At 32.5% G+C, this 25566-nt stretch overlaps 1 protein-coding gene and 1 pseudogene across 1 annotated transcript; one reads left to right on the plus strand and one right to left on the minus strand.

The window, feature by feature from the left end:
* Positions 1–9775: 9775 nt before the first annotated feature.
* On the minus strand, positions 9776–20568 carry LOC124356239 (E3 ubiquitin-protein ligase MARCHF5-like). Its single transcript, XM_046807427.1, has 2 exons — positions 20018–20568; positions 9776–10116 (listed from the first exon to the last, which is right to left on the minus strand). Exons 1-2 carry the CDS (start codon positions 20524–20526, stop codon positions 9825–9827), a joined length of 801 nt encoding a protein of 266 aa, XP_046663383.1. The 5' UTR covers positions 20527–20568; the 3' UTR covers positions 9776–9824.
* Positions 20569–23636: 3068 nt separating this feature from the next.
* LOC124356249 lies at positions 23637–24617 on the plus strand (annotated as a pseudogene).
* Positions 24618–25566: the final 949 nt, after the last annotated feature.

A 25566-nucleotide genomic window follows, 5' to 3' on the forward strand; every position in this document is an offset into this window, starting at 1 on the left:
AAACAGTAAGCAGTAACAGTAAGCAGCACTAATTGACGCAGTAGCAATTTTAATTTAATGAAAATAGTTACGCAAACATAATTAGAATGTTGAGTTTAGCTCCAGTTTACCTTCCTTTTATTGTAGCGTCTGGTATCTGACTCTATCTCAAACTTGACTCCTGGAATCTGAGTCATGTTCGTCTGAGTAGATCCAAAGTAAGTTGGCGACTTTCGGCGACTTTATGTATATAAAACAAAATCATCAAAATTATCCTTTTAAAACATAAATACGCCTTTCTTTTGATTTGAGTTATACTGTTTTTCCATCTATGGGTTTATAGCTTTCTTATAACTTTCACAATTATGAATCACTTTCAGTCGGGAAAGTTAATCATGGAAATGAAAGTCATAGATGTTATATTTCCTCTTTTAAATTTTGTTCCTTGAATTTAATTCCAAAGCTATGAAAGGTTTTCCAGCAAAATGTTGGATGATTATAGTATATGACTTGAGGAATTCATGATTAGTCTAATTACATTCAAGTATAAGGCTTAATACTTTCTTTGCTCCGTTGAAGAAAATTTTGAACGGGCTTGTATCATTTTGGTAATTATGTTTTAATTTTTAAACATACTACTTTTCTGAGAATGTTGTTTATTGGTGTATTAAAGTGATGTAGAGAGTGGTATAGTTTGAAGTGTTATTCTATTTTGCTGTTCCAACGTAATTGATATATGACTTGCATTTCGTAAAATATGGACATGAAAGGACCCAAGGGAACATTTAATATAAATGGCACTAAAGGGAATCGCTATTGACACACATCAGTGCAGATAACGCCATGTTAAAATGGATGGATCCCTTCACGGAATAAACTAACATATCAATTTACAGTTTTAAAAGCACATATAATTTAATTAGAGCACGGGTTTTTCCTCGTTTGGGAATTTCAATTTGAAAAATAAGCTTCTCTCGTATATTTGCTTTTTCAGAGTTACTGTAATGAATAAAATCGTTAAGTCCTTACGAATGATGAAATATAAATCCTTCTACGAATTCAAAATTCTTAAGTCGTATATGGCGTTCTTTGTTTTTAAATCATTATTTCAGGATTTTATCGCATTTTTTTATTTGTCCGTACAAGCATAGGTAATATTGGTAATGAATAATATAATAATAATAAACATTTGACATTTATATTCTAATTATTTCGAACTGGTTTAAAACACAAAGTGTCATATTTAATAACTTAATCCGTAAGCGGATCTTTACAATGTGCATTTACAATAGACCTGGTTTCTAAGCATTGCAAAAAGTGTAAAACTGAAACGAAAAACATTTCTTGTTAGTGTGAAAGCACTTCCAGCATAATTCTGTTTTGCCAATTTCATTATCTCGGCCCAACCACAGCGATTCCATTTACATATTTCATATTCAAAGAGAGCATTTCTGTGTGCTCGTGTGAAACATATAGAGTTAAGTGAATATTGCGTTCGTATTCGGTAAAAATGTGGGACCCAATATTTTACAACTGAGATATTAGCAAAAATATTCTAAATATAAATTAATTATGTTTTCTATTATATCTTGGTATGTAATAATTTCAAAAACTGTAAGTTTGTAATTTAGGCCCTACTAATACAAATCATATATTTAAAGTAGCACAATTATAAAAATTATGTTACACACTTTTGTAAGAATTAAGGACCAACATGTTCTTTCAACAAACACGCTTTCATTCGTTTCTTAAATACATTGATTGAATAGCTGATATTGGCTAAGCATTATTCCTAAGCCGACATGTGCTTCAAAACTGACATTTTTGAAAACTTTAAGATTCCTTAAAATTAAGATGGGCAGGGTACAAAAAATATACACCATCACGTACTGACCCATTTTATAACATGTGCGGAAATTTATACCGAACACCTTTACTGGATGACTTTAAGGGTTAAGACTTTAAGCCCTTTAGGGGTGAGAAGGACGATGCACGGGTAAAAATATATCTCAGTGAAGTAAACAGGATTTTTCCGTACATTTGCCATCGTTCAGTGAAAAATAAAATCAGTAACACTACGTTTCGAGATGTGCAATCTGATCTCTTTTTCAGGTAAATAACTAACAGAACACATAATTTAGTTAGTTCTTTACCTGAAGAAGAGGTCGAATTTTATATATCATTCATATGTAAATAACTAACAGAACACATAATTTAGTTAGTTCTTTACCTGAAGAAGAGATCGAATTTTATATATCATTCATATGTAAATAACTAACAGAACACATAATTTAGTTAGTTCTTTACCTGAAGAAGAGGTCGAATTTTATATATCATTCATATGTAAATAAACTAACAGAACACATAATTTAGTCAGTTCTTTACCTGAAGAAAAGGTCGAATTGAGATATCAAACGTAGCTTTGTTTATTTGTCGTCAAAAACCTCTAAACAAAGAATATCGCAGTGATCATCACTGACCTAGCCATTTGTAGTAGATTTCTTCAGAACCGTGAAGTAGTATCATAACATAGTCCTCTTTCATAAAACACTGAAAATCGAATAATGAGACACCATCATAATTCAGTAACCGTCACTTCGGTTTATGTGTTATTATCTGGTGTAAATTTTTGAAAATGGGGTTATGCAATTGTTACAGAACAGGGAAGCTTACCACTATGATAACGTTTGTAACACGTTGTTGTTGTATTGCTGTCTTTATTAGGGAACAGTAAATCTTCTAAGCCATTAGTTACATATATTTTCAAGTTTACAACGCAGAATAAAAGAGTCTGTTTGATACTTAGAAGAGGACATTGCATTTTTCAAATGACGGGTTCTAGTACAGTATATACTTGGTTGGTTGCACAGTAGTGGTAATTTAAATTTCACTAAGTTATTAAAAAGGAGAAGTCTTTGAAAACTACAAGTTGTAGCGGGCTGTGATAGAAATAAACAAAGGCCATAGTGACCAGTCACACCTAAAAGGGGTACGAGATATTGCCCTGCATTACTCATGGAATGTAATTAATTTGTTATTAATTTGCTCACGCAATCTCACGCCCCATGTCTCTCGCATAGGTTACAGCACATATGAACAAGCTGCTCTGATAACTAGTAACAAATTCACGAGCGTTAAAAACTACTTAATTATTAAAAATTATAAAAGAGAGAATAATGAGAGATATATCAAACAAAAATATTCTCAATGAAAATTTAAAAAGTTTATCCATAATATTTATTCCCTATTTTACTAGTATTACATTAACTGTTCAAGAAGAAGATCTTGTACGTTAATTATTTTAATAATAATAATAATATTTGATTCAGTTAGACACAGTCACGAGCGTAGACATTGCTTATTTCGTATTAAACAGTACATGATGCATATACCCTAGTGGTCAATACAGAGTCAATAAACCTAAAATAAAAAAAAAAAATAGATAACAGCCAACCTCATCAATCAAATGCTAAATTGTAGTCAGATAACACTTTTATTAACCTGGAAAATTCAGGTTGATTTTTTCTAATGCTATATGGTAATATTTAAATCTAAGAATGAGCAACATTATAAGAGCATAGGTAAATCCATTCAGTCTACTACAAAGCTGGAAACGTTATTGGATCATGATAACCTACTGTCTAAAATTATTTCAAAAAATTTAAAAGAAGAGATTGCTTTAATTTCAAACTCTTTTAATTTTCTGTTGAAAATTGCATAAACCAGACTTGGTTGAGTTCAACATGAGATGATTTACTGATAAACAATTCTAAAATTTTTGAACTCACTCGACAACTCTAATGTGTAGTTCAAAACGAGAGCCTTCGAAAAGCACAGTTGTGTCGTCTGCCTAAAATATAGATTCGCCAAAAGGAATATGAGGAACAAGGTCATTATTGTAAAAAATGAAGATCAATGGTCCCAGAATGTCTCCCTGGGGAATTCCATGCTTACATTCTGCATAATCAGATCAGAATACTGAAATGTATACAAATTGCATCTGGTTAGTAAGATATAATCTCAACCCTGTTTCAATTATCAGAACACAATCACTAGTTACTTTTAACCATCTTGTGGGACTTTAAACACATCCGGTAATATTGTTGTTATTAATTGCACATACTGCAGTATTTAAGTATATAATTTAAAAGTTACACTATCATTTTTAAGTCAATATAGCTTAGGTTATATATTTTTAACAGCTTTTTATTTAGCAATTAAATTTAGTTTAATAAATCTATTTTAATGGGTGTTTTTGATAACAAGTTTGCTAGTTTAGTTCAGTAAAAGTTTGGGATCTTATAACAAACTAAATTAAAATAAATTTTAACGTAATTTGGGATAAACTTGTAATGCTACTGGATATACCTTGAGCTGTTTAAATGGTCCTATATTGAACAGATGTCGGTAGAAGAGAAGATGTGGGTCTCTTACTTACTTAATTACTGTACTTATCGAAAGTTTTTGCTCCCATTGGTACATTACTAATGCTCGATGTGCTCCAATGTATGATTGGTGGTTGTATGGGACATTTAGTGTTCATGTCAAATGTAGCAGCGGTGAGTCATCATTGAGTCAGACAGCTCACTTATTAACGCCTGGATGACTCAGTTGATTAAGTAGTGGTTAGGTTAACTTCACCTGATGGACCACGGGTTTGAATTCCATTTGACCATTTATATTATTGCATCGCAGAAAAATGTTTTATTAAATTTAAAAACTGTAATAGAACAATTTAATTGTGCGAACTGTCCTTAGTGAGCCTTGTGAAATGATAGTCAAGGATAAATATTATCATTATCGTGCTCGTGCCGACTGTGATTTGAGATTGAGGAGCTTATCAAGGGACTGCCATGCCTCCATAATGACCTCTCTGACCACTCTGAGGACATAGAGCAACGAGATTAGCACACTGGGAGACACTCCGTGACTATGCGGTCACTAAACAGCTTACCCTCCGTGTCTGAGCTTTACCAATCTCCTCGGGCCCTCGACGCTAGTCACGTTTGGTAAACACTGTTTCCTGTTGGTCACCTTGGTTTCCAATTCAATGAAAATGAATTATGGAGTCCATCAAGGATCATTCTTATTCCAATCCTCTTCCTGCCCTATATTAACGACATTTAAGTGATCATCCTCATGGGAAAAGTTTACAATACGCTCATGTTATGATTCTATTATTTAGTGAAATTTATAAATATGTTTTGATACAAAACTTCTTTGTTACACTTAACAATTGTGTGGAAAATTTACACAGCAACAATATGAACACATATTCTTCAATAATAATTTTTAAAAATTTTGTTTGATTTAGAGAATGGGCATTCCATGATGTTGGTGGACAATGTGCTAAAAGAAGTTTGATTCACTTAAGTCATTAGAATTCACGTTAACATGGAATTTTCAAACTGACCTTGATTGATCTACTTTAGCCTCCAGCATTTATTTTTGAGGTCCTTAGCAAATACTGTCCTATTCAAGTTATAAAGATAGCTTATTATGGCTTGATTTATCCCCAACTTATATACGGGTTGGTACTGTGGGGAATAAGCTCCAACAACCTGTTTTTGAGAGTGTTTAGGTTAAATAAGCAAGTGAATCGCATCATTGTAAAATGTAAACTTAAGAAGTCAGACCAGATTAAAAAAATGTTAATAGTCGACTCTTGACCATTACCATAAAAATCAATGTATTCAGTTACTCAACGGTTAGCCAAATGAAAATATGCGTCTACGCTCAACGTGTTTTAAGACTGGGCTAAACATTGTTTAGCGTCACATGGATTTTATCATGCAAAGGAGTTCCTCATGTATGAATAGGAATCCGCAAAATCATAATGAGTTCCAAACTTTATTGGTAAACTACGAGCTGCTCGTAAATTACTCTATTAAAATTTAGAAAAATTTAGAGAAATTGATGCTCGTAAAATTGAATTTAAAAGAGTGATTTCTCCAACTTTATCTAGCTAAAAGACAGGTTTTAAGGTGCATAATGTTGTGTACAAAGTAAGCTCCTCAAGTACACGAAGAACTAGATATAATTATTTCCTTTTTAAGGATGTTTTTTCGGTATAAGTTTAAGTTCTAAACTATTTATTCAAGTCAACATTTCAGTACATAAATCTCACAGATCCCAATGCGCCTCACAGTGCGGGAAAAGTAGCTGACAGTAACATGTTTACAAGTTATGAAACATGTTGCAGTCTAACAGCAGTCCATTTCTGTCTTCCACCACTATTCATTTTCAACCCAATAGAAAAAAGATAAAATTAAATTTCACAAATATAACACTATTTTCAGCATAATCGTTATCTAAAAACTTGTGAGCAGAAATTGACACTTGACAACAATAAAAAAACTATATATTTTTTCCATGCCAAGTAATAACAAGTTTAGAACTATGTACTAGGAAGGTCTATAGTGGTAAATAAAGAATACCAATAAAAGTAAAAGTAACAGTAGCCTAACAATAATACAATAATAAAATAATTTTTATCATTTTATACATTATTTTAAGCAGAAAAGCGTATGAAAATAAAATTAAGTATAAATAAATAACAATAAAAATGAGAATAAAATTTTAATAACTATAACAATTTCATTAATTCTAAAAACTATTAAGTAGAAAGGGCCTATAACAGGAAATAAATAAAGAGATGTAGATGAAAAATACTGGATTAAACATAAAAAAGAAAAGCTTTAAACATTGTTTACGGTGAAACATCTGAGACAGGAATAAACTGCTGAATTGCTCTATTTTGAGATGCTATGTAATGATGAGATAGTATTAACAGTTCCTGCTCACAAGACAACACAGTCCAGACTCTCTTGTACGTATAACCCAGTAAATCACCATTACACGGACATGTTGAGCTCCGGGGGTTTATGGCCCCTGTTTTATGGCAGTCTTTAAAACTTCTCCAGAAATTAAAATTGCTTTCTGTCGATTCTCCTGGGTTTATGCTAACATACAAAATGGCAATAATATATTAAATTTCCCGTTGTATTCAAAAGCGTACATTAACAATAATTTCATATTAATTAAGATTTTATTTAAGTATAAGCCATACATTTCCCTTTTTAAGAAACTACATGACCTGTACATGTCCAACTGTAAATATGAGGAATAAAATAAAAAATTTTACTTCATTTTTGTGTCAATTACTAGAAGCACATTTTCCTTATTAGAAATTGCATAGCCAACTGTAAGTATCAGAGATAAGATATGGAATATTACTCCAGCCTTATGTCAATACTTCCGTTTACAAACACAATTTCACATTAATTCTAATGCTTATAACAATTTTTGTCTTGTAATATTATCGGTTTTCTCTACGCTTGAACGTTGTACGATTATATTAAAATGCCAAAATTGAGAGTTATTGTCTCATCTGTTTTGTGCACAAATCTCATCTTAACCAATAATATCTTTTGTTTGGTATTTAGAGATGATGGTCACATTTTAAATCTGCCTCTATAATTGAGCAGAAAGGGATGTTGAAAAATAGTTTAGTAGGCCTACACCAAAAGTATTACGTAATAATATCATACTCAATACTCAATAATATATCCACGAAATAAGAAATCTTTAACTGAAAATAAGAGCTGTGCAAACCAGTAGTCAACAAGGAAATAAATATGTATATTACAATAATAAACTATAATAAATCAAATGTTACTAGACCATGTTACCATAATTTTAAATTTTACTAGCTGCTTCCCGCGGCTGTGCGGAGTTTTCATAAGATTTGCCCGTGTATAAGCTTCTGGTTGAAGTGAACTATATTTCCAGTACCGATATAGAGTTTGTCTTTTTGCCACGATCAAGAATATCTTTCAAAAGTGTTTATAGCCATTGTATACGTACATGCACTTTGTTATAAAGTGGTCTAACACTCAAGCTTTAAGTTCATACGGATGTTTATTTTAAAGACAAATATATTTCATAACTTAGCGGCTTCAAATAATGTTTGACTCTGTAATATACGTAACTGTCTCCTAATTATAGTTTATTATGAAATGAAATATGCCTTTATTTAAGAGGCGGAGTTAGGGCTATTTAGCCCTCTCTACCACTCAACCTCACATAGTATACAGATATATGTACATATATTATGTGAAGGAGCTTTTAATATTTAGTATTTTGCTGCGCCGCCTGGTGACGAGTTACATCAATGGACATAGCATATAAACCTTCTCCGTGGAAAAATACATAAAATTGTGTATAATGATTGGTCAAATAGAAATACATAAAATTTTTTATAATGATTGGTCAAATAGTTTACGATTCTACAACAGGACAAACATTCCTTCACACACACACACACACACACACACACACACACACACACACACACACACACACACACACACACACACAGAGAGAGAGAGAGAGAGAGAGAGAGAGAGAGAGAGAGAGAGAGAGAGAGAGAGAGAGAGAGAGAGAGAGAGAGAGAGAGAGAGAGAGAGAGGTATTATTACTATCGGTTAGAAAAAACACAATCTATTAATAAATAATAATGCCAAAACAAGAATTATATCTCAATCTCCACCTAAGCGTAAAATACGATAGTGAAATTATCATATACTCCTACACTTTACTCGGAGCACTCACATAGGGTGGCAGCTGAGTAAGTTGGATTCGTTGCTGAAAACGCGTTACTTGTCGAGGTAAAATGTTTTGTTTACTACAAATAAGTAAATTCTTCCCGAAGAAGAGTAATAACATTGGAAGAGAGTCTTTTGGGAGGTTGTCTGAGAACCGTGCTCAGACAGATCCCAGGGGCAGTAAACTTCACAGCCTGAATATTAATGTCTCTGAGACCGGGGATTTAGACAAGCTTTGTCTTCCGTTAGGTATTTAATACGTTAGATCACGTAATATATGCGTTTATATAACTAATCTATCTACTATACTGAAACCATACTTATTCCAAATACTCATCTTAAACAAATAATTTAATTGGTTAGAGAACAGAATTTTATTAACACTGAAATACTCTATAGATTTTTATCGTTTACACCAGAAATTACAATAATATACGAATTATACACCTGGAAACAAAAATTTGCATCAACAACACTGACAAATTTCAACACTTACATTACGACAGTTGTTATCCATCTTACATCATAAAATATTGTTGAATGTTTGTAAAATTTTAGTTTATAATACTAATACCTACAGAACCTAAAATTTATAACAAGTAGGAAAAATAATTTTAATCTTGATAAAAATAAATAATTGACAAGCAGCGTTTAATAAAACACACATTAATTACTGATAGGTTGCACTTTAAACATTTATAGTATAGCTCCTCCCTCGTTAATATGCAGTGTGAGTTAAAGGTATTGATACACTCTATTTAGTTTCTATGGATAAAAATAAGGGATGGAACTTGGAACACCTTTCTAGTAAACAGAAGTGAACTTTTCAGTCACTGTTACAGCTTCGCCTATTTCCCCGATATGGGATTTGGGTACATATGAGTAGAACAATATTTAAGAAATTTTGAACCCTTCTCTAGAAAGAAAACTCCTTAATAGTTGTCATGACACAGTTAATTAGGGTTGTTGTTATCATAAAATTAAAAATAATTCTTTTCTTATAAGATTCTTAGGAAAATTATGAAATCGAGTGATGGAAATTGGGAATAAAACACCATTATGAAAACGCTCAGTGCACATTCACCTGGACTTTAGTATGCTATATTCTGTTACAGGATTAGGTCGTGTAGTATCCTCTAAGTCAAAACTATATTAGTCAATACAATTATACAAATTATTCATTGCTTTCTTGGTGACACATTAAATACACTATACTGAGTTCAATTTATCATCATTACTTTATCTATAGTTTTCAATTGACAAAGAATTTTGGCGCACATATGTTTTCTGTGCATAATACATTTTCAGAATCCCCTTCACGGCCAGAAAGGAAGTTCCACCTAACAATAGCTGATTGACCGGACTCTCCACAGAACTAAACATCAGTGTGCCGATGATCCTGGAGTACACCGGTAGCAGAGCACCTCCCGCGATAGCGCTGCATATCGACCACATCCTCTTCCTGCTCCTGGCGAGGCTGTCAGGATACTCCCTGGGGAAAACCCCTTTTAGGAATGGCAACCTGGAACATCTAAAAATACATTTTAATTTTAATTTCCTTTTTTAATTAATCTTTTTTTTAATTTCCAATTACAATTTTTAATTTACAAGCTTTTATTGATAATTTCAAATAATGGTAAAACCATTATAATAAATTGTCGCTTTACTTTATCAGAATATTCAAGTTTATCATAGTTTATACATAATTCAATGATTGTATATATTAGCTTAATAAACAGTTATATACATAGAGCCTTTTATACAAATTTGAGGTAATAAGCTCTTTTTTATTTAAGAGAAGGTGGAAACGTGTACTCTTTTTATAAATAACTACTTTATTCACAATAACCTACATAGTGTGATGAATGTAAATTCAACTACTAAGAGGTGTTATCGCTTCCATTGTGAAAAAACCTTTATTTTAACAGTTTTAATTGTGTGTTAAATCTGATTTTTACACAAAAATAAAGGTGAAATTATGATATGCGCATAAATAAATTTAATGAATTTAGATATTTTCATAGAGGCAATTAAGTCAGAATTTACGGTTTCTATTTCAGTTTTGAAGAGGACTAAACAAACGTTAAGGGAACTCTGGGAAATTGGGAAATCAAGGATTATACATATACAGTGTATACAAAACCATCAGAGCAGCATTTAGAAAGCAAGACATTTGAACAAAGGGACCAAATAGATTGATAAATTTTGGGAGTTAGTTCTTTATCCTCCCAAACTGTTACCATAGTATCAGTATAATCATTGTTATAATCAGTATACTAAATCAATGCAATCATTGTTATAATTAGTACAATCATTGTTTCATTAATTTGAGGAGGTCTCCCACCGGCTGTTCATCTTCAGAAGTTTCAATCTTCATAAAATTACAAACTTTTTTACCAATTTTTAGGGACCTGTCTAGTTGAACTTATTATTGAAAATTACATGTTATATTGTTAAATTAAAATAAAAAAATAGTATTTGTGGAATGTAAAGACAGCAATAATGGTTTTAAATTAAGAGTAGGTGAGACCATGTGCAACTCTTGCTACGCATTGAATTAGTTAAATCCGGTTATTGGCCAAAATTAATATTATAACTATGAAACATATGTTCACTAGAGATACTTGTTAAACCCTCATTGTAATGCGAGATTATAAGGGAGAGAACGTCTTCTCCTTGCCAAGCATCTGCTTTGGGGTTAGTTCAATTTGTAGAGTGCTAGGAGAAGTATAGCGTCAAGTTGAGTTTTACTTGGTATGCTTGTGTTATTTTACTAAACGAACAAGATTCTTCTGCCAACGTTTTTAAACTGTTTAATATTCTCTTATTTAATTTCAAATACCGTAGTTTCCATTATTTATCAAAATAAAAAAATGCTTTTTATAAATTTTACTGAATCTTTCTAGATTCTAAATGTTACATTACAATACATCTCTATTTCGCTGAGGTGTAAACTTAAAACATTTATTGTAAACTTTAGGATTAATTATTAATTATATTTTTTATTTTTTAGTAACAATTCTTATATTGAATTTAAAGTAACATTTATTTGAACTTTTATCTTATATTTTGATTTAAGAAGACGGATTATCTTAGTGTTTTGTTTTGTTTGTTTTTTCTAGTAAGAAATCATTTTAATTTATTTTATTATAAAAGTTATATAATTTGTTTTAGTATTATTATTTTTAATCAGAAGAATATTTATAAGAATGTATTTTGATAGTACATTTTGTAGTACATAAAGAATACATTTTGAATTCTTTAGGTCAAAGATTATATTAAAACATATACAATTCTTTAAAAAGATACGCACTGACGTAGTTAGCCAGTGCTAGTGTATCCATTTTGTATTTATTTAAAAAATACAATATTTAATAAGAAGACCGTTAATATTTTATTTGAAATAAAACTACTACAATGTTAGTTGTATCTGTATGTTTGTAATTTGTATCTTAACAATGTTAAGATTTAGTGCTTTTCATTAAACAGCAACATTCAGTATAAAGACGACTGGGAAAAGATAAATAATTAACTACAGTTATTAGGAATAAGAGCGGAGTAAGAAATCTAGGTCAGAGAAACTTTAGAATTGGACTGATGCAATCCAAACGTTAAGCAGTGGTTAATCAGATCTTTTTATTTGATAGAATCATATATTACTTATGTCCCGGAAGAAAACCCTCATTCGAAAATGTTATATAAAGTTTAGAAAACTTATTCTAACATATTTTAAACTTAAACTTGGATAGAATTGAAACACTTATCTAAGAAACTTCTCTAAATCAAACATGGAATTGGATTATAATGATAATCAAAATGCAGGGTCTTCAGAAAGTATAAGATTTAAATTGAGACGATAGACGATGTTATTGCGCCAGAGAGAAATTAGGTATTTTGAATATTGAGTTTAATTCCAGTTCACCTTCCTCTTAGTTCTTCTTCTGAGACCTGACTCTGTCACAGACTTGTTTCCTTGAATCTAGAGCCACGTTTGTCTGAGGAGATCGAAAAGATTTCGGCGACGAAGAAGTTCAAAATGAAATATTTCTATCGTTTTTACATCAGAGACTATATCGTGTAATCTGGATGAAGAGGAATTCTAATTGTCTCATAAGATGGAAAATTGGGTGCCCTACGATATCTGAGGCACAATGTTTAAGTACGGCGGAACAACCTCGTTTTATACATATAACATAACAATGGTTGGAAGTATTGAATAAATATGAATTTAAAGTTAGTTATTAGCTTCAGTTACTTTCAGTTGGAAAAAACATATTTAATGAAAAGTGACATGTAGGGACAACGAAATTATTGAACTGATTATGTCATTTTGTAGTGGGACATCACTGGAAAACGTTATTGAGATGAAATTTGTGAATTTCAATCTAAAGGTGTTAAGCAAGTACATTCTAATTTATTGACGTGACAACGTCTTAAATTAGGTTGCGGCTCGGAGTCACTCATGAAAAAGTGTAACGCCCGGTAACGTTACGATGCCCGTCCAGTGGGTCCGCCGCACGGGATCCGCACGGGATAAAGCAGATAACTGTGGGTCCGCCGCACGGGATAAAGCAGATAACTATGTTTCTTCGTGAAAATGTGGAGTGCTTAGATTCGTCATTTACAACAACTACAACAATAAAGGTAAATAATTGTACACTGATATTTCATTATCGTAAACTATGATTGATTGATTAATTGTTAGATTGACACAAAAGTTTAGAAACTGAGTTTATAGGTTATGTCATACTATTGACAAATGTTGATAGTGTTAAGTAAATTATTAGTTTAAATCACTCTGCAATCAATCGTAATTCAGTCGATTGAGAAGAAACAGCGCGTATTGCTAGTCAAACATTTAAAATAACAAATTATAACCTCTAACCTGTCATAACAGTGCGACCAAACAAACTAACTAAACCGACCAATCACCACGCGCGGAGTTAGAATTTAACTGTGTTTAGCAAGAATTTCAAATTCCAATTTTAGTAAATGTTTTATTGAACTTTACCATTTACAATAAAAAATTTTAATTAACTTCAAATTATGTACAATGTTTTAGTAAAAAAAAATATATTTCTATAGTTAAAATTTGTGCAATTCTTATTTTCATTCAATTCCTTGTTCCTATTGTGCAATTTAATAATATTCATATCAATAAATATTCTACCGAGAAAAAGACGTTGTCACGTAAAATCTTCGCCCGTAAAACCGACTTTACAGGCAACCATAATTTTTTTTTATTCCCTAGCTCAAAGGAATAAAATTTGATTTGAGCTAGTTAATCGCCTAAGGGAGAGTTTCATAAGTCATATATTTAGATAAAATACATCTCATACTTATAGTTCTACGAGGAACTTTTGGGGTATATAAAAGCGAAGTGACGTTTTCAAATTATTAATAACAAAATAAAATAGGAATTAATCCAGAAACCTGGATTGAGCTGGTTTTCATAGGTAATCTCACTAGCTAAGGGATTTGGTCAAATGTGCTTAATGTTAAAACAATTGGGCCATGCTGACTTTATTCGTCGAGGCATAAATACATAACAAAACTATGGACAGGATAAATATGTAAGTTATATAAAGAGTTTATAAAATAAGAGAGCTGTAGTTTGTTTGGGGTTATTATGCATTATGATAACGATTTTAAACGTCAAGCATGACCAAGAAGTGGTGTAAGAACTTTTACACAATTACGGATACGATGGGCGGCAACAAAATTCTATGGATTGAAAACACTTGTAAATTTTGGAATTTTTTAAATTTATGCCTAGTTTCCGAAAAAACTGTTACGCAAAAAGTTTGCTAATCATAGTACACAAGAAATCCAGCTATTTTTAACTACAACTTGTACATTTTGAACATAGAGTTTTGTTACATCTTGTTTATTGATGTATTGTTGTATTGTACTGTATTGTAGGATGTATTGTAGATACGGGCAGTTGTATTAATATAGTTAGTGATAAGATGTACAGTTTGCTGGAGGGTAAAAGCTTAGTTGAATACATTCGCTCTAGTGAATGCCTGTGAATGGTAAAATGTAAAAAATGGTAAAAATGGTAAAACTTTTCGAAGAAGTCGACATAAAGATGTAAATTAACAGTTTTACTTGTAGAGACGTTTGTAGTAGTTAAAGAGCCGAATTGACAACTCCTTTGAGCAAGGATGTTATTGTTAACAACGTAAATTTACATTTTGAAATATAAAATAGGGTACTCGGTAACCACTAATGAAGTCATAATATTGATTAAGGAATTCCCGATTGTATTTACGGATAAAGCAGGACAAATATTAAATTATGATTAAAAAATAAAATTAAAGATTATGGATCGATTGAATCCCCATATGTATTGAAAATGCAATGGTTTAATGACTATTAATTGAGGCAAGATATAATGAAACATTTCGAGTGAGTATTTGAGCTCTGCCTTTTAATAGGTAGAAAGGAACGCAAAAAATATCCTATAGGAATACATATTGAATTATAGAGATAATAATTTAATAGTTAATAAGGTTTTTAGTGTCATTGACTTAAGCAAATTATTTTTAATGTAAATTTACACCTGATTAAATGAAAATGACTTTATTACACAGTCAAGAATTAATCATCTGTAGTACAACATACGAAGTTTTGCATTAAAGGAATACATATGATATGGTTATAGAGAATTTTGTACTAAGTGCCTATTTAAAGGAAATACTATATGTACTTAAGTTCAAAATATGATTAAAATATGTGGATGAAATTGCTATTTATTCTAAAAATCTGTTATAATATTATGATCATTTATCACTAGTAATAGGAAGATTAAAAAACACAATTTAACGTTAAATTCAGAGAGGACTAAAATGTGTTAAAAATAAATTAAATTTTTAGGATATCTGGTATCGGAGGAAGAAATAAAACTTAATCCCGACCGGACAAGTAAATATTCAGGAGTGTAAATGGCCAAGAGATAAGAGAGAGGTATCCAGGTTTATTGGAATGGCATGTTGCTTTACTAAATTTATTTTGAAAAATGCGGAAACAACTGTACCCTTTGATGAACTTAAAAGCGACCTCGAAATTTATATAGAGTGAAGGATGTGAAAATTCGTTTAACAAGATGAAACAATGTATTAATTATTACTCCTCCATTCCTGAGAACACCTAATTATGAGAACCCCTTATATTGCCGTGTGATGCGAGTGACAGGGCTCTTGGGGCGTGTTTATTATAATTTTTGTTTTGTAAAGAAAAACCCCATTCCCTTTTAAGCCTTATTCTACTTGTCCTATTTAAATTAAATATTTTAATTTAAATTTTATATTTAATTTAAAAAGGGTACACGCCCTAAAGTATGCTAATAAGAAGCTTCATCAGGTAATAAATGCTTAAAAATATAATTACAAACGATGTTTTTCCATATTACATCATCAAAAGTTCTAGTAAAGTATTTAAGGAAATCACAATTATTATTGGACCTAAGTTTTGTTAAATAAATTTAACACAATAGAATTTAATACAAATATATTAATACTAGCTCTGTTCAATCAGCTGTATCGGCGTGCTTCTACTACACCAGAGAGAATAATGGTAATTCAGCTATTGTTTTCATCATTAAAACAGCAAAAGTTATTTCCGTTGATCCATTATAGATCGATTTGAATTTTTCTGGCTGCATAATAATAAGCGGCCACTGCCACAATAAAATATACATATATATACAGGGTGTCCCATGAAGAAACGGAGAAACTGTCAGGACTTGTTCTTACGGTGAAAATAACGAAAAAGTTCATATACACATAGGTCCAGAAACGCTTAGTTAGCGAGTTATACAGGGTGAAAGATTTCGCCCAGATTTCAGTGCCACCGTTAAAAGGGAGCCCTATTAAATTACTTTGGGCGTTACCCAGGACGTAAAATTTAATGTATATTATGCAAATTGAACTGAAAAATTGAATAAAATTGGTACCAGACCTCTAGTTGCAGTAATTTTTAAGATATCTGAAGAAATACGCAAAATTCGGTGTCCAAAAACAAGTTTCATTTAGGTTTCAAGTAGATTAACTTTGTTAAATGTGTAACAAACACGTAAAATTCTTTAACAAAACTTGTAAAGAATTAATTTCTTAAGATAATTATGGAAAAATATATATATATATTTATTTATTTATTTATTTTACAGTAACGAATCCAAAATGTCATACATATTAATATTAATATTAAAGATATTTGAAATAACAGTTTACTTTAGCCGTTTTTATGCATAACAAAGTAACAGTTCAATGATGAACGAAAGACTATCTAGGCTATGTTTATTTATTAAATTTAACAAAAAAGTGTGTAACATATAGGTCTTTTTACTACTTTAAAGCATACCCATGTATAACAGGTTGTTACACAAATAACGGATGTTTATCGCCACTGTGCTTATGGCCGTTGCTCAAATAAAGTAAAGTAAACATGTCTTTTTTTACAGGCTAAGAAGCCCTTTCTAACACATAACCTGGGAACCAAAAGCTAAAATGTGACTTCCGAACCACTACCAATGGCCGGGCAGGTGGGCTGCTTGCAAGGACAGGATCGCTCAGCTGTCATCCATCCAAGCAGCAGCCACGCTCGACGTTGCTTGATCTGGTTATCTTGCGATAACCGTTGTACCCTAAACTGCACCATTACCTCAAATACCACACTCATGATTTTACTTTGTTTTAATTAATTTTTAACAGTGTTGCTGTACATAGATTAAAAAGAGCTGGCAATAATTAAAATTGTAAATAACTATTATTAGAATGTTTTGGTATTCGATAGTTTAGTTATATCTAATCGATAACTATCCATGATTCGATTGTATCGGTTACTAGACTGAAGTCCATTTCCCAGTAATCAGCAAGACACTAAAAAAAATTATCTTCGAAGGTGAATGGATTTTTTTTTCATAGATTGGGAAGTTTAGATCCAGGAATAAATACATTAACTACTATTGATGCAGTTTTAATCGTCATTGACATCGTTTTCGATGGTCTAGGGGTGGTGACTAAACGTGTTCAGCACATATCTTTACCTGTCTAAGGCATTTCATTGTGGGGTGCATCATGAAACACTGTGTCCCCAATTAGAGGAATGTTCCTTCACTCTAATGATGCCGTTATATCTTACAGACAGTGAGTAGTGTTGCAGATTAAAATTGCATAGGATCGTTAAAATTATATACACATGTACCAATTATTTGGCCCTTATGGTTTTTAGCCGGGGGCTGAGGGTTGGCGTATTATGAAAGGTTTTTGCTCTGAATGGGAAGAAAAAAATAATATTCCAGTACGACTAAATTCCGAAGCACCTATTTTTTAGAAATAACATTGCTTTTGAATCGATGGATTAAATATTTTCCAAGAATATGTTTTAAAGTGAAAAGTTTTAAGATAAATGCTGTTCAATTTTGTCTAAGGCAGTAGGAAATCATAATTTATTGTTACCATGGATAATGTCCTTTTAAGAGAATAGATTCCACAAAATATACGAGTACCGTATGTTGTTAGATAAGAATGAGAACTATAAAGAAGTGCTATATAATTTTTAAACAGTTTTGTTTGCTTTATAATTGCAATCATTTAGAGATACACTTAGAGATTTAGCAATATTGTGTTATTTTAAGTCTTGAGGATAGCTTAAACTTGTTTGATATAAACTAATTCTCCAATGGAATAATATTTTAGAGAGTTGGTCCTAAAACAAATTTTTAAAAGCTTCTATACCATAACAAACATTTGTAAATTCATTACTACTTTAATAGGCTAGGATTGCAGACTACTTCTTCTATATGATTAATATATACATATACTTGAAGTGATTCTGCGGTTTAAATCCAACTACGCAAATACCAGGAACCTAACCAAATCTACTCAATTTAGAAAGAAGAATAATTCTAAGAATCGTTAAAATGAGTGGAGATATTCTTGAATGGAAAAACAGAAGTGAAGTACGGTACCTAGGAAAATTAACCGTTACTATTCTCGGTATTGTTATACATTCACTGTATAAAGCCAAGAATATAGTTAACTTCCTACAGTACTTCGTGTACTTTATTTAGCTCAATATTTCCTCTTCGGTTCATCATAAATTTAATTTGAGGTTTTTCTATGAAATTTAATGTTTGCATTTTTAATTGTTTCTTTACGAATTTGTTCATTCTACAAATTTACTGTTGCCAAACGGTTACCTTATATCCCAACAAAAATTAATTGATGATTTATAGTTTTTATGTTCTCTTTTCATCCCAAAATCAACAGAGTATTCCCGTGGAACTACAAGAACCTGTATATGTACCATTTGTTAATTGAGTTTACTTTCTTACACTGCTGGGGTGGTACTCGAAGAGAGAAGAAGCTCTCAAACTTCATCTAACTGCGTTGTAACACAGTGACAGCTGAAACCTCCTGTCTATCTTTGTCTGAAGAGACAACATCGAAGGAACTTCACTAGTTGTCGTATCTACTTCTTTACCTATCAGGCTTCCGCAAGAGAGTCAGGTGCATGTTAAGATAGTGGTCTCCTCTAAGTTTACCAGTCAATATAATTGGAAGTGGCTTAGTTTTTTAAACGGGACTTAGAATGCTTTTAAGTCCAAAACAAGGAATAATTTCCAATGTTTTGATTACAGACTGAAAGCCCTGTCACTGTGAGCAGGAATGCGTAAAGACGATCTGACAGGAGGATCGCCCTTCCCAGGTGGCATGGACCTCTATGCTAAAGCTGGTAGCAGCCGAACACATAGTGTATATGTGAGTCCGAAATGTCATTTAACTCTGCAAAGCGCTACAATGATATTCACTCAACTTCGTAATGGGTGCAGCCTCTTGAGAAGCGTTCCCTCAACGTTGAGGGTGAAAGTCCCAGATGGGACGATAGCTCACAATACCTGTAACGCGTTTCGAGATGTCTCTCTATCGTCAGTTATGCAAAGATTAAATCCCGATTCAATGCCCGTTTATAAAACAAAGAAAAATTGCTAGTGAAGCTGATTCAACGGTGTTTTCGTCTCTTAAGATACAGGTAGACATCAGATTGCAGTTGCAACTGTGTTACAGCGTAGTCAGTTGAAGATCGAGAACTTGCTCTCTCTTCGAGTACGATCCCAGCCAGTGCAAGAGACTAAACGTAACTATAAAAAATGTCCTGGATAGGAAGATCTTGATAGAATACAACTTGTCTATCTCCTCACATACCATTTGTAATTCTATAGAACTTTAATGTGAAGGCACACAGGCATAAAACCAAAGACACGATTTTATAAATACCCTGTCAGGATCTTTTATGGAACTTTATAAAAAAGCTATATATAATTTAACAGATTGAGTCAATTACTATGATACAAATTAATAATAAAATTTTAAAACAATGACTACAAACAATCTGCAAAAAAGTAGAGGTGCTTAAAAGTTCCTTACCGTCTTAAAGCACGTAACAGCCAATCTTCCCATGTGATGTCACTTATGTACCATAAGCCATATCCAATAAGTGCACACGCTGAAGCTGCTTCGACTGGATTACGTTCCATTAAAAGTTGCTTCGCTTCTTCATGGCCATAAATGTAAGAGAGAGTTAGACATCCACAGGTAGTCGCGATTGCTTCTATTATGGGGTAGGCAGCGATAAGTTCTATGTCAACTATTGACTTTAATTTTAGAAGTATCTTCTGCATTACACGGACTATTGGGCCTTTCTTCGGTACTATAATGTAACGTGTTCTGCAGAACATGCATCTAGGCCTCTTAGTCGGGTAGAGACTCTCGAACCGCTGAACCATTTGTCGACCACAACTCTGGTGTATCCAAGTTGTCGGGCCGACACATCGACAAGGTCTCACCCAGGCTTCGTCGTCTTCCGGCAGCGTCGCTCGGCACAGGTAGCAGAACCTGATAGACACCAACAGCTCTTGGGGTAGGTGACAGTTCATCTTTAATTTTCTACAATTTTAGCATTAACTGGGAAAATATAAATCAAATAATCCAAATAATTGTTGACCCGTTTAAGAATGCTTAGCAACCATTAGTCCAACATAATATATCCAACAAAATATATTATGTTGTGCCGATGGCCGAGCGGTCTAAGACGTTGGACTTTGGGTCTGAGTTAGAGACAGCGCAGGTTTGAATCCTGTCTGTGACCGTTGCACTTTTTATTAGTACCATCAACCTTTTACTGTATCGACTCTCCCCCTTATTCTGTTTGATAATATCCCCGTACAGGCTTGTCGCCCATGAGGACGGACAGAATAAGGCTTAAAAGGGAATCGGCTTCTCCTTAAAAATAATACTGTTAACATTAAACGTTAGCATTTCCTTGCAAATTCAGTAAACAAATTAAAACTCGGGTTAAAACTGCTTTTATAATAATGTTCTATTTTATTTATTACTATTTTATACAAACACCTGTATTACACTATTGCCATTTTAATTTTCAATCATCTACAATCGACCTGGCCCGATGTCTACAATTTCTTGACAAGATTGAATATTTAATTCAAACTCTTATACTGACAGCACAAATAATCATTGAAACATTCCAAACTTATTTAATTATTTCTTTCGACAGAGCAATCAAGATTAAAGATTGATAAGAATCTAGTTAATGAATGCTAAGCACTCTTTTTGTTAAGTCTCACACCAGATGAGGAAGAAATGTTCGCATTCAAAGGTAAGGTAATAAATCTTCCCTCTCTTTGGTAGTTCTCGGTCTCAGAGCGCTGTTATCTCATGTGAGATTAAACTTATCTTCTCCAGAGGCTCATGAAACGAAATGTTTAACCATTTAAAAAGTTCCAAGCTAAAGTCAACAGCAGCCAACAAATAAAATAATGTCTAAGTAACTAGTCCGCTTAAATTATTGTCTATAATGTATGAATTTTATACAGCAACGAAACACACGTTATTGATGTAAAGGTTTTGGTACTCAGTATATTTTTATGATCTAAAAGACATCTATTGAGTTCAAAGGAATTACAAACAGAGTAATAATAATCAAACAAATATTTATTGCTTTTACGTGTGGGAGGGACCAACAGTGAAAGTCTAGTCAATATTAGTGATTCCTCTGTCATAAATATAGAATCCATAGTTATCTGGTTGTTGTTACTCTCACGTATTGAAAAGACGTGTTTTCTCATCAGCTCTGCTAGTCTAGTTATCAATAATTTATTATATCTTCTGAAGTTCACTTGGCTATCTTTGTGAACGACATTAGTGATTCCCCTATCATAGGTGCATAATATAATGTTATTAATAAACATGCACTGAATAAAACCAGATCCTACGCTAATTGATCAATCATGATGCAATGACCTTGACTAGATGTAGCTCTTACGATGCCTTTATTTGTGTCATAAAAAAAACTCCTGAGCATATGTTGTAGTGGCAGCTCTTATCATAACGTTTATTGCTTCCTATTCGAGTACGTTGACACCTCTATCTGCAGCATATGATTGCCAGTGACACATGACGCATTTGAGATCCACATGTTGATTACATGTTGCCTTACAAGTTGCTTTATCACACGGAAATGTATAAAGAGACAGGTGAAGATACATTGTAAAAATGGAACAATGCTAAGATTTCTAAGTGGCCTTTATTGCCAACTCAAAATCATGGGAATCTCTCTATCAAAACCTATTCATTCCGAATTCCTCTTAACAGCGGATTTCAAGCCATGGCTCCGAAAACAACATCGAGTAAATTGAAGAATTAAATTGATGATAACGAATGTTTTACGCCATAAGTTAAAATTACAAATTATTGATTGCAAATTGTAATAAATTATTTTTTATTGCTTTGGATTTATAAATAAACTCGCTGAGTGTTATATAACGTTTTTATTTCTATTTAATGGTCATATGAAGATAGTCTACTGATAGCAACGGCACTTATCTCATTAGTTCGGGGAAACCCCACTATGTGGCGTCCCGTGGGGTCTGTCTCCTCTGTCGACCCACATTCTCTCTGGGGCAGTCTCTCGACTCGAGTATAATTACTATGTAACCGGTCTCGTAATCGGGGTATGCGGGTTGTCTCCCTTGCTCCCGCCGTTGTTCATGGTTCTTAGAACTTATGGTGCCGCAAACCCTCTTTGTATTTCTCTATGCTGGTGTTTTTCAAAAACCGTAACTGTTAATATAAGTGGATACTCGAAACCTTCGCTTTATACTTAGGGAACTTAGGGAAAGTTTTGTGAACCCTTTTCTTGGGAAGTAGAATCTGCAGAGCTATTCTCAGTAACATATGAAAACGGTTTCGGTTAGTGTGGCTGTCATTATCCTACCTTCTCTTGTTTTAATCTATCTAGATAATCTTTTTAAATTTAGAATCTCTAGAGAATTTAGAATCTAGAAGAGCTATATTTGTATGTAGGTGATACTCCTTTTTTATTTAAGGGTTCAACTGAGACAAAGTTTTAAATAAAGCACATAATGATCCATAACAAATTAAAAAACGGTCTTATCAAAATTTTCAATTGTAAAGGTACGCCCATTACTGTTAGAGACTGCTGCATTGACACCCGTATTTTTGAAATTAAACTCCACACTTGTGGTGGTCCTAATACTTTGGTTTATCATTGTGAATCTTTAGAAAGGATGGAAAAGTATAAATATTTAGACAACATAATGCATTTATCTGCTCAGATTCTTTACCTTTATAGTACGTTTTGAAAACTCAAATATCCTTATCGTCAACTAAAGACTTTTTAAGTTTGGAAGGAATAGTAATGGCATACTTTTAACATATTCAATCAATTTTTAGAAGAGGATTCGTAATGTGGTCTGCTAGTTACAAAAGTACAAAACTCAGAAATACATGCTTAAACATCACTGGTAAGAAATAGGAAATACTAATCGGAGGTGCTTTTCGTCAAATTGAATGTTTTCTTAGTTACAGTATTTACTATATATATATATATATATATATATATATATATATATATATAGTTCAAACTCTGTCAATAAACAATAACAGCTTATTAACCCCAATTTCAACAATACCTTCTACTCTGATAAATTACAACCATCCTTGTAATTTATCAGAGTAGAAGGTATTGTTGAAATTGGTGTTAATAAGCTGTTATTGTTTATTGACAGAGTTTGAACTATTTAAAAAACACACCAAGATTTATACTACCAAATGGCAAACGTACTCTTAAGTGAAGCAGAAAAAACTTTCATACTACAAGGTGTTGAGGACAATTTTCGCTGTGATGGTCGTTCCTGCAGAGCCTATAGACCCATGCAACTATAGACTGATGTTGTAAGCAACGCAAGTGGTTCTGCCAGATTACGACTTGCCAACACAGATATATTAGTTGGAGTCAAAACAGAAATTGATGTTCCATTTCCAGAAACTCCCAACCAAGGAAAAACTAGAATTTTTTGTTGATTGCTCAGCAAATGCCACACCTGAATTTGAAGGTCGTAGTGGAGAAGAGTTGGCAACGGAGATCAGCAATAGTCTCGCTAGAGCTTACGCTTTGTTCCCTTTAGAGAAGCTGTGTATACTTCAGGGATTGCAATGTTGGAAACTCTATGCAGACATCCTGGTTTTGGAATGTGGTGGAAACTTATTTGATGCAGTTTCCCTTGCTGTCAAGGCTGCTCTACACAACACCCGTGTGCCAAGAGTCACAGGTGCTGAGATGGATGGAGGTCAGGTAGACTTGACTCCCTCGGATGACCCTTTTGACTGTTGGAGACTAGATGTGTCAACTGCTCCTCTTATAGTTACCCTCTGCAAGATTGGTGATCACTGTGTTGTAGATCCAACTGCAGAAGAGGAGACTTGTAGTACAGCAAGCATTGTCATAGCAACTACCCCTGATTCCAAAGTGACTTATGTTTTCAAGACTGGCTTTGGTAGTTTTCACAGTCATACATTAAAAGACACTCTGAAGGTTGGAAAAGAAATAGGGATCACATTAAATCAAGAGCTTCCAAAAGCGCTTTCTAAAGAAGAAAAACTGGGTGAAAAACGTGAACGATACGGATTTTTGAAGTGATACAGTGAATGAAGTGTACAGAAAACATATATATATATATATATATATATATATATATATATATATATATATATATATTTACATATTTTTACACAGTAGAAATATATGTAGTTTCTAACGTATCATTACGTATCAAGAAATTGTGTATCCTCCATATTTACACCTAGACTAAATATAACTTTTTCAATTACCAAGTAATACATTTTACAATTCCCAAATTGCTTGTGGAATCCTGAGTATGGTTTCATACACCGTATAAGCTTATAAAACAACAGTAAACAAATTTTTCAAAAGCGAGGGCCGTGGTTACTCGGAAAGTATATTACAGTTTATGAGTTCAAAACTTGAATAAGAGGTTTAAAGCGTTTTCCTTATGTTTCAGAAAGTGTGTTTGTGTGTATAGCTGTGAGTGTTGGTGTATGTGTGTGTGAGTGTGTTTGTGTTTCTTGGTTGGCTATTGAAAGTTTGCAGAGTATGGGGAAATATGACTGACAAAAGGAGGCAGAGGCCTCAAGCATTATCCTGCGTCGATTTTTCGTCCGTCCGTTTACTTCTTGTTCTGTATACCTGCATTCGCCCATAAGAATGTTTATTTATTGCGTAACTTTTTATAACTTTATACTGCTCTTTTCTTATTGACCAGTACGATCTTCATCTTACTTCATGAATATTTGATTCAGTTTTGGTAACTTATTTTATATGTGTTTTCTCAAAATAATTTTGATACATCATATTTTTCCAAGAAACGTAATTTAATTTAATGGTACTCATTTTCTCAAGCACATGTGAGATGCATCTATGTGAGGAATGTTGTTACATATACTTCGATTAAATTTATACACATAGTTAATTTAAATATACGTAAAAAACTCCGCATACGTAATTCCTCAATTGTTATATACTGTACATATATATATATATATATATATTTCAATAAACATTGAGCCACAAAAAGTAC

The sequence above is a fragment of the Homalodisca vitripennis genome, chromosome 1 (assembly GCF_021130785.1).
Source record: "Homalodisca vitripennis isolate AUS2020 chromosome 1, UT_GWSS_2.1, whole genome shotgun sequence".
Taxonomy (NCBI): Eukaryota; Metazoa; Arthropoda; class Insecta; order Hemiptera; family Cicadellidae; genus Homalodisca; species Homalodisca vitripennis.

Bases quoted from the DNA above. Each gene is read 5' to 3' on its own strand.
- LOC124356239 (XM_046807427.1), bottom strand. From the start codon at position 20,526: ATGAACTGTCACCTACCCCAAGAGCTGTTGGTGTCTATCAGGTTCTGC. The intron at 10,117-20,017 runs GTAAGGAACTTT...ATGTATTTTTAG, and splicing joins CTGTTACGTGCTTTAAGACG to ATGTTCCAGGTTGCCATTCC.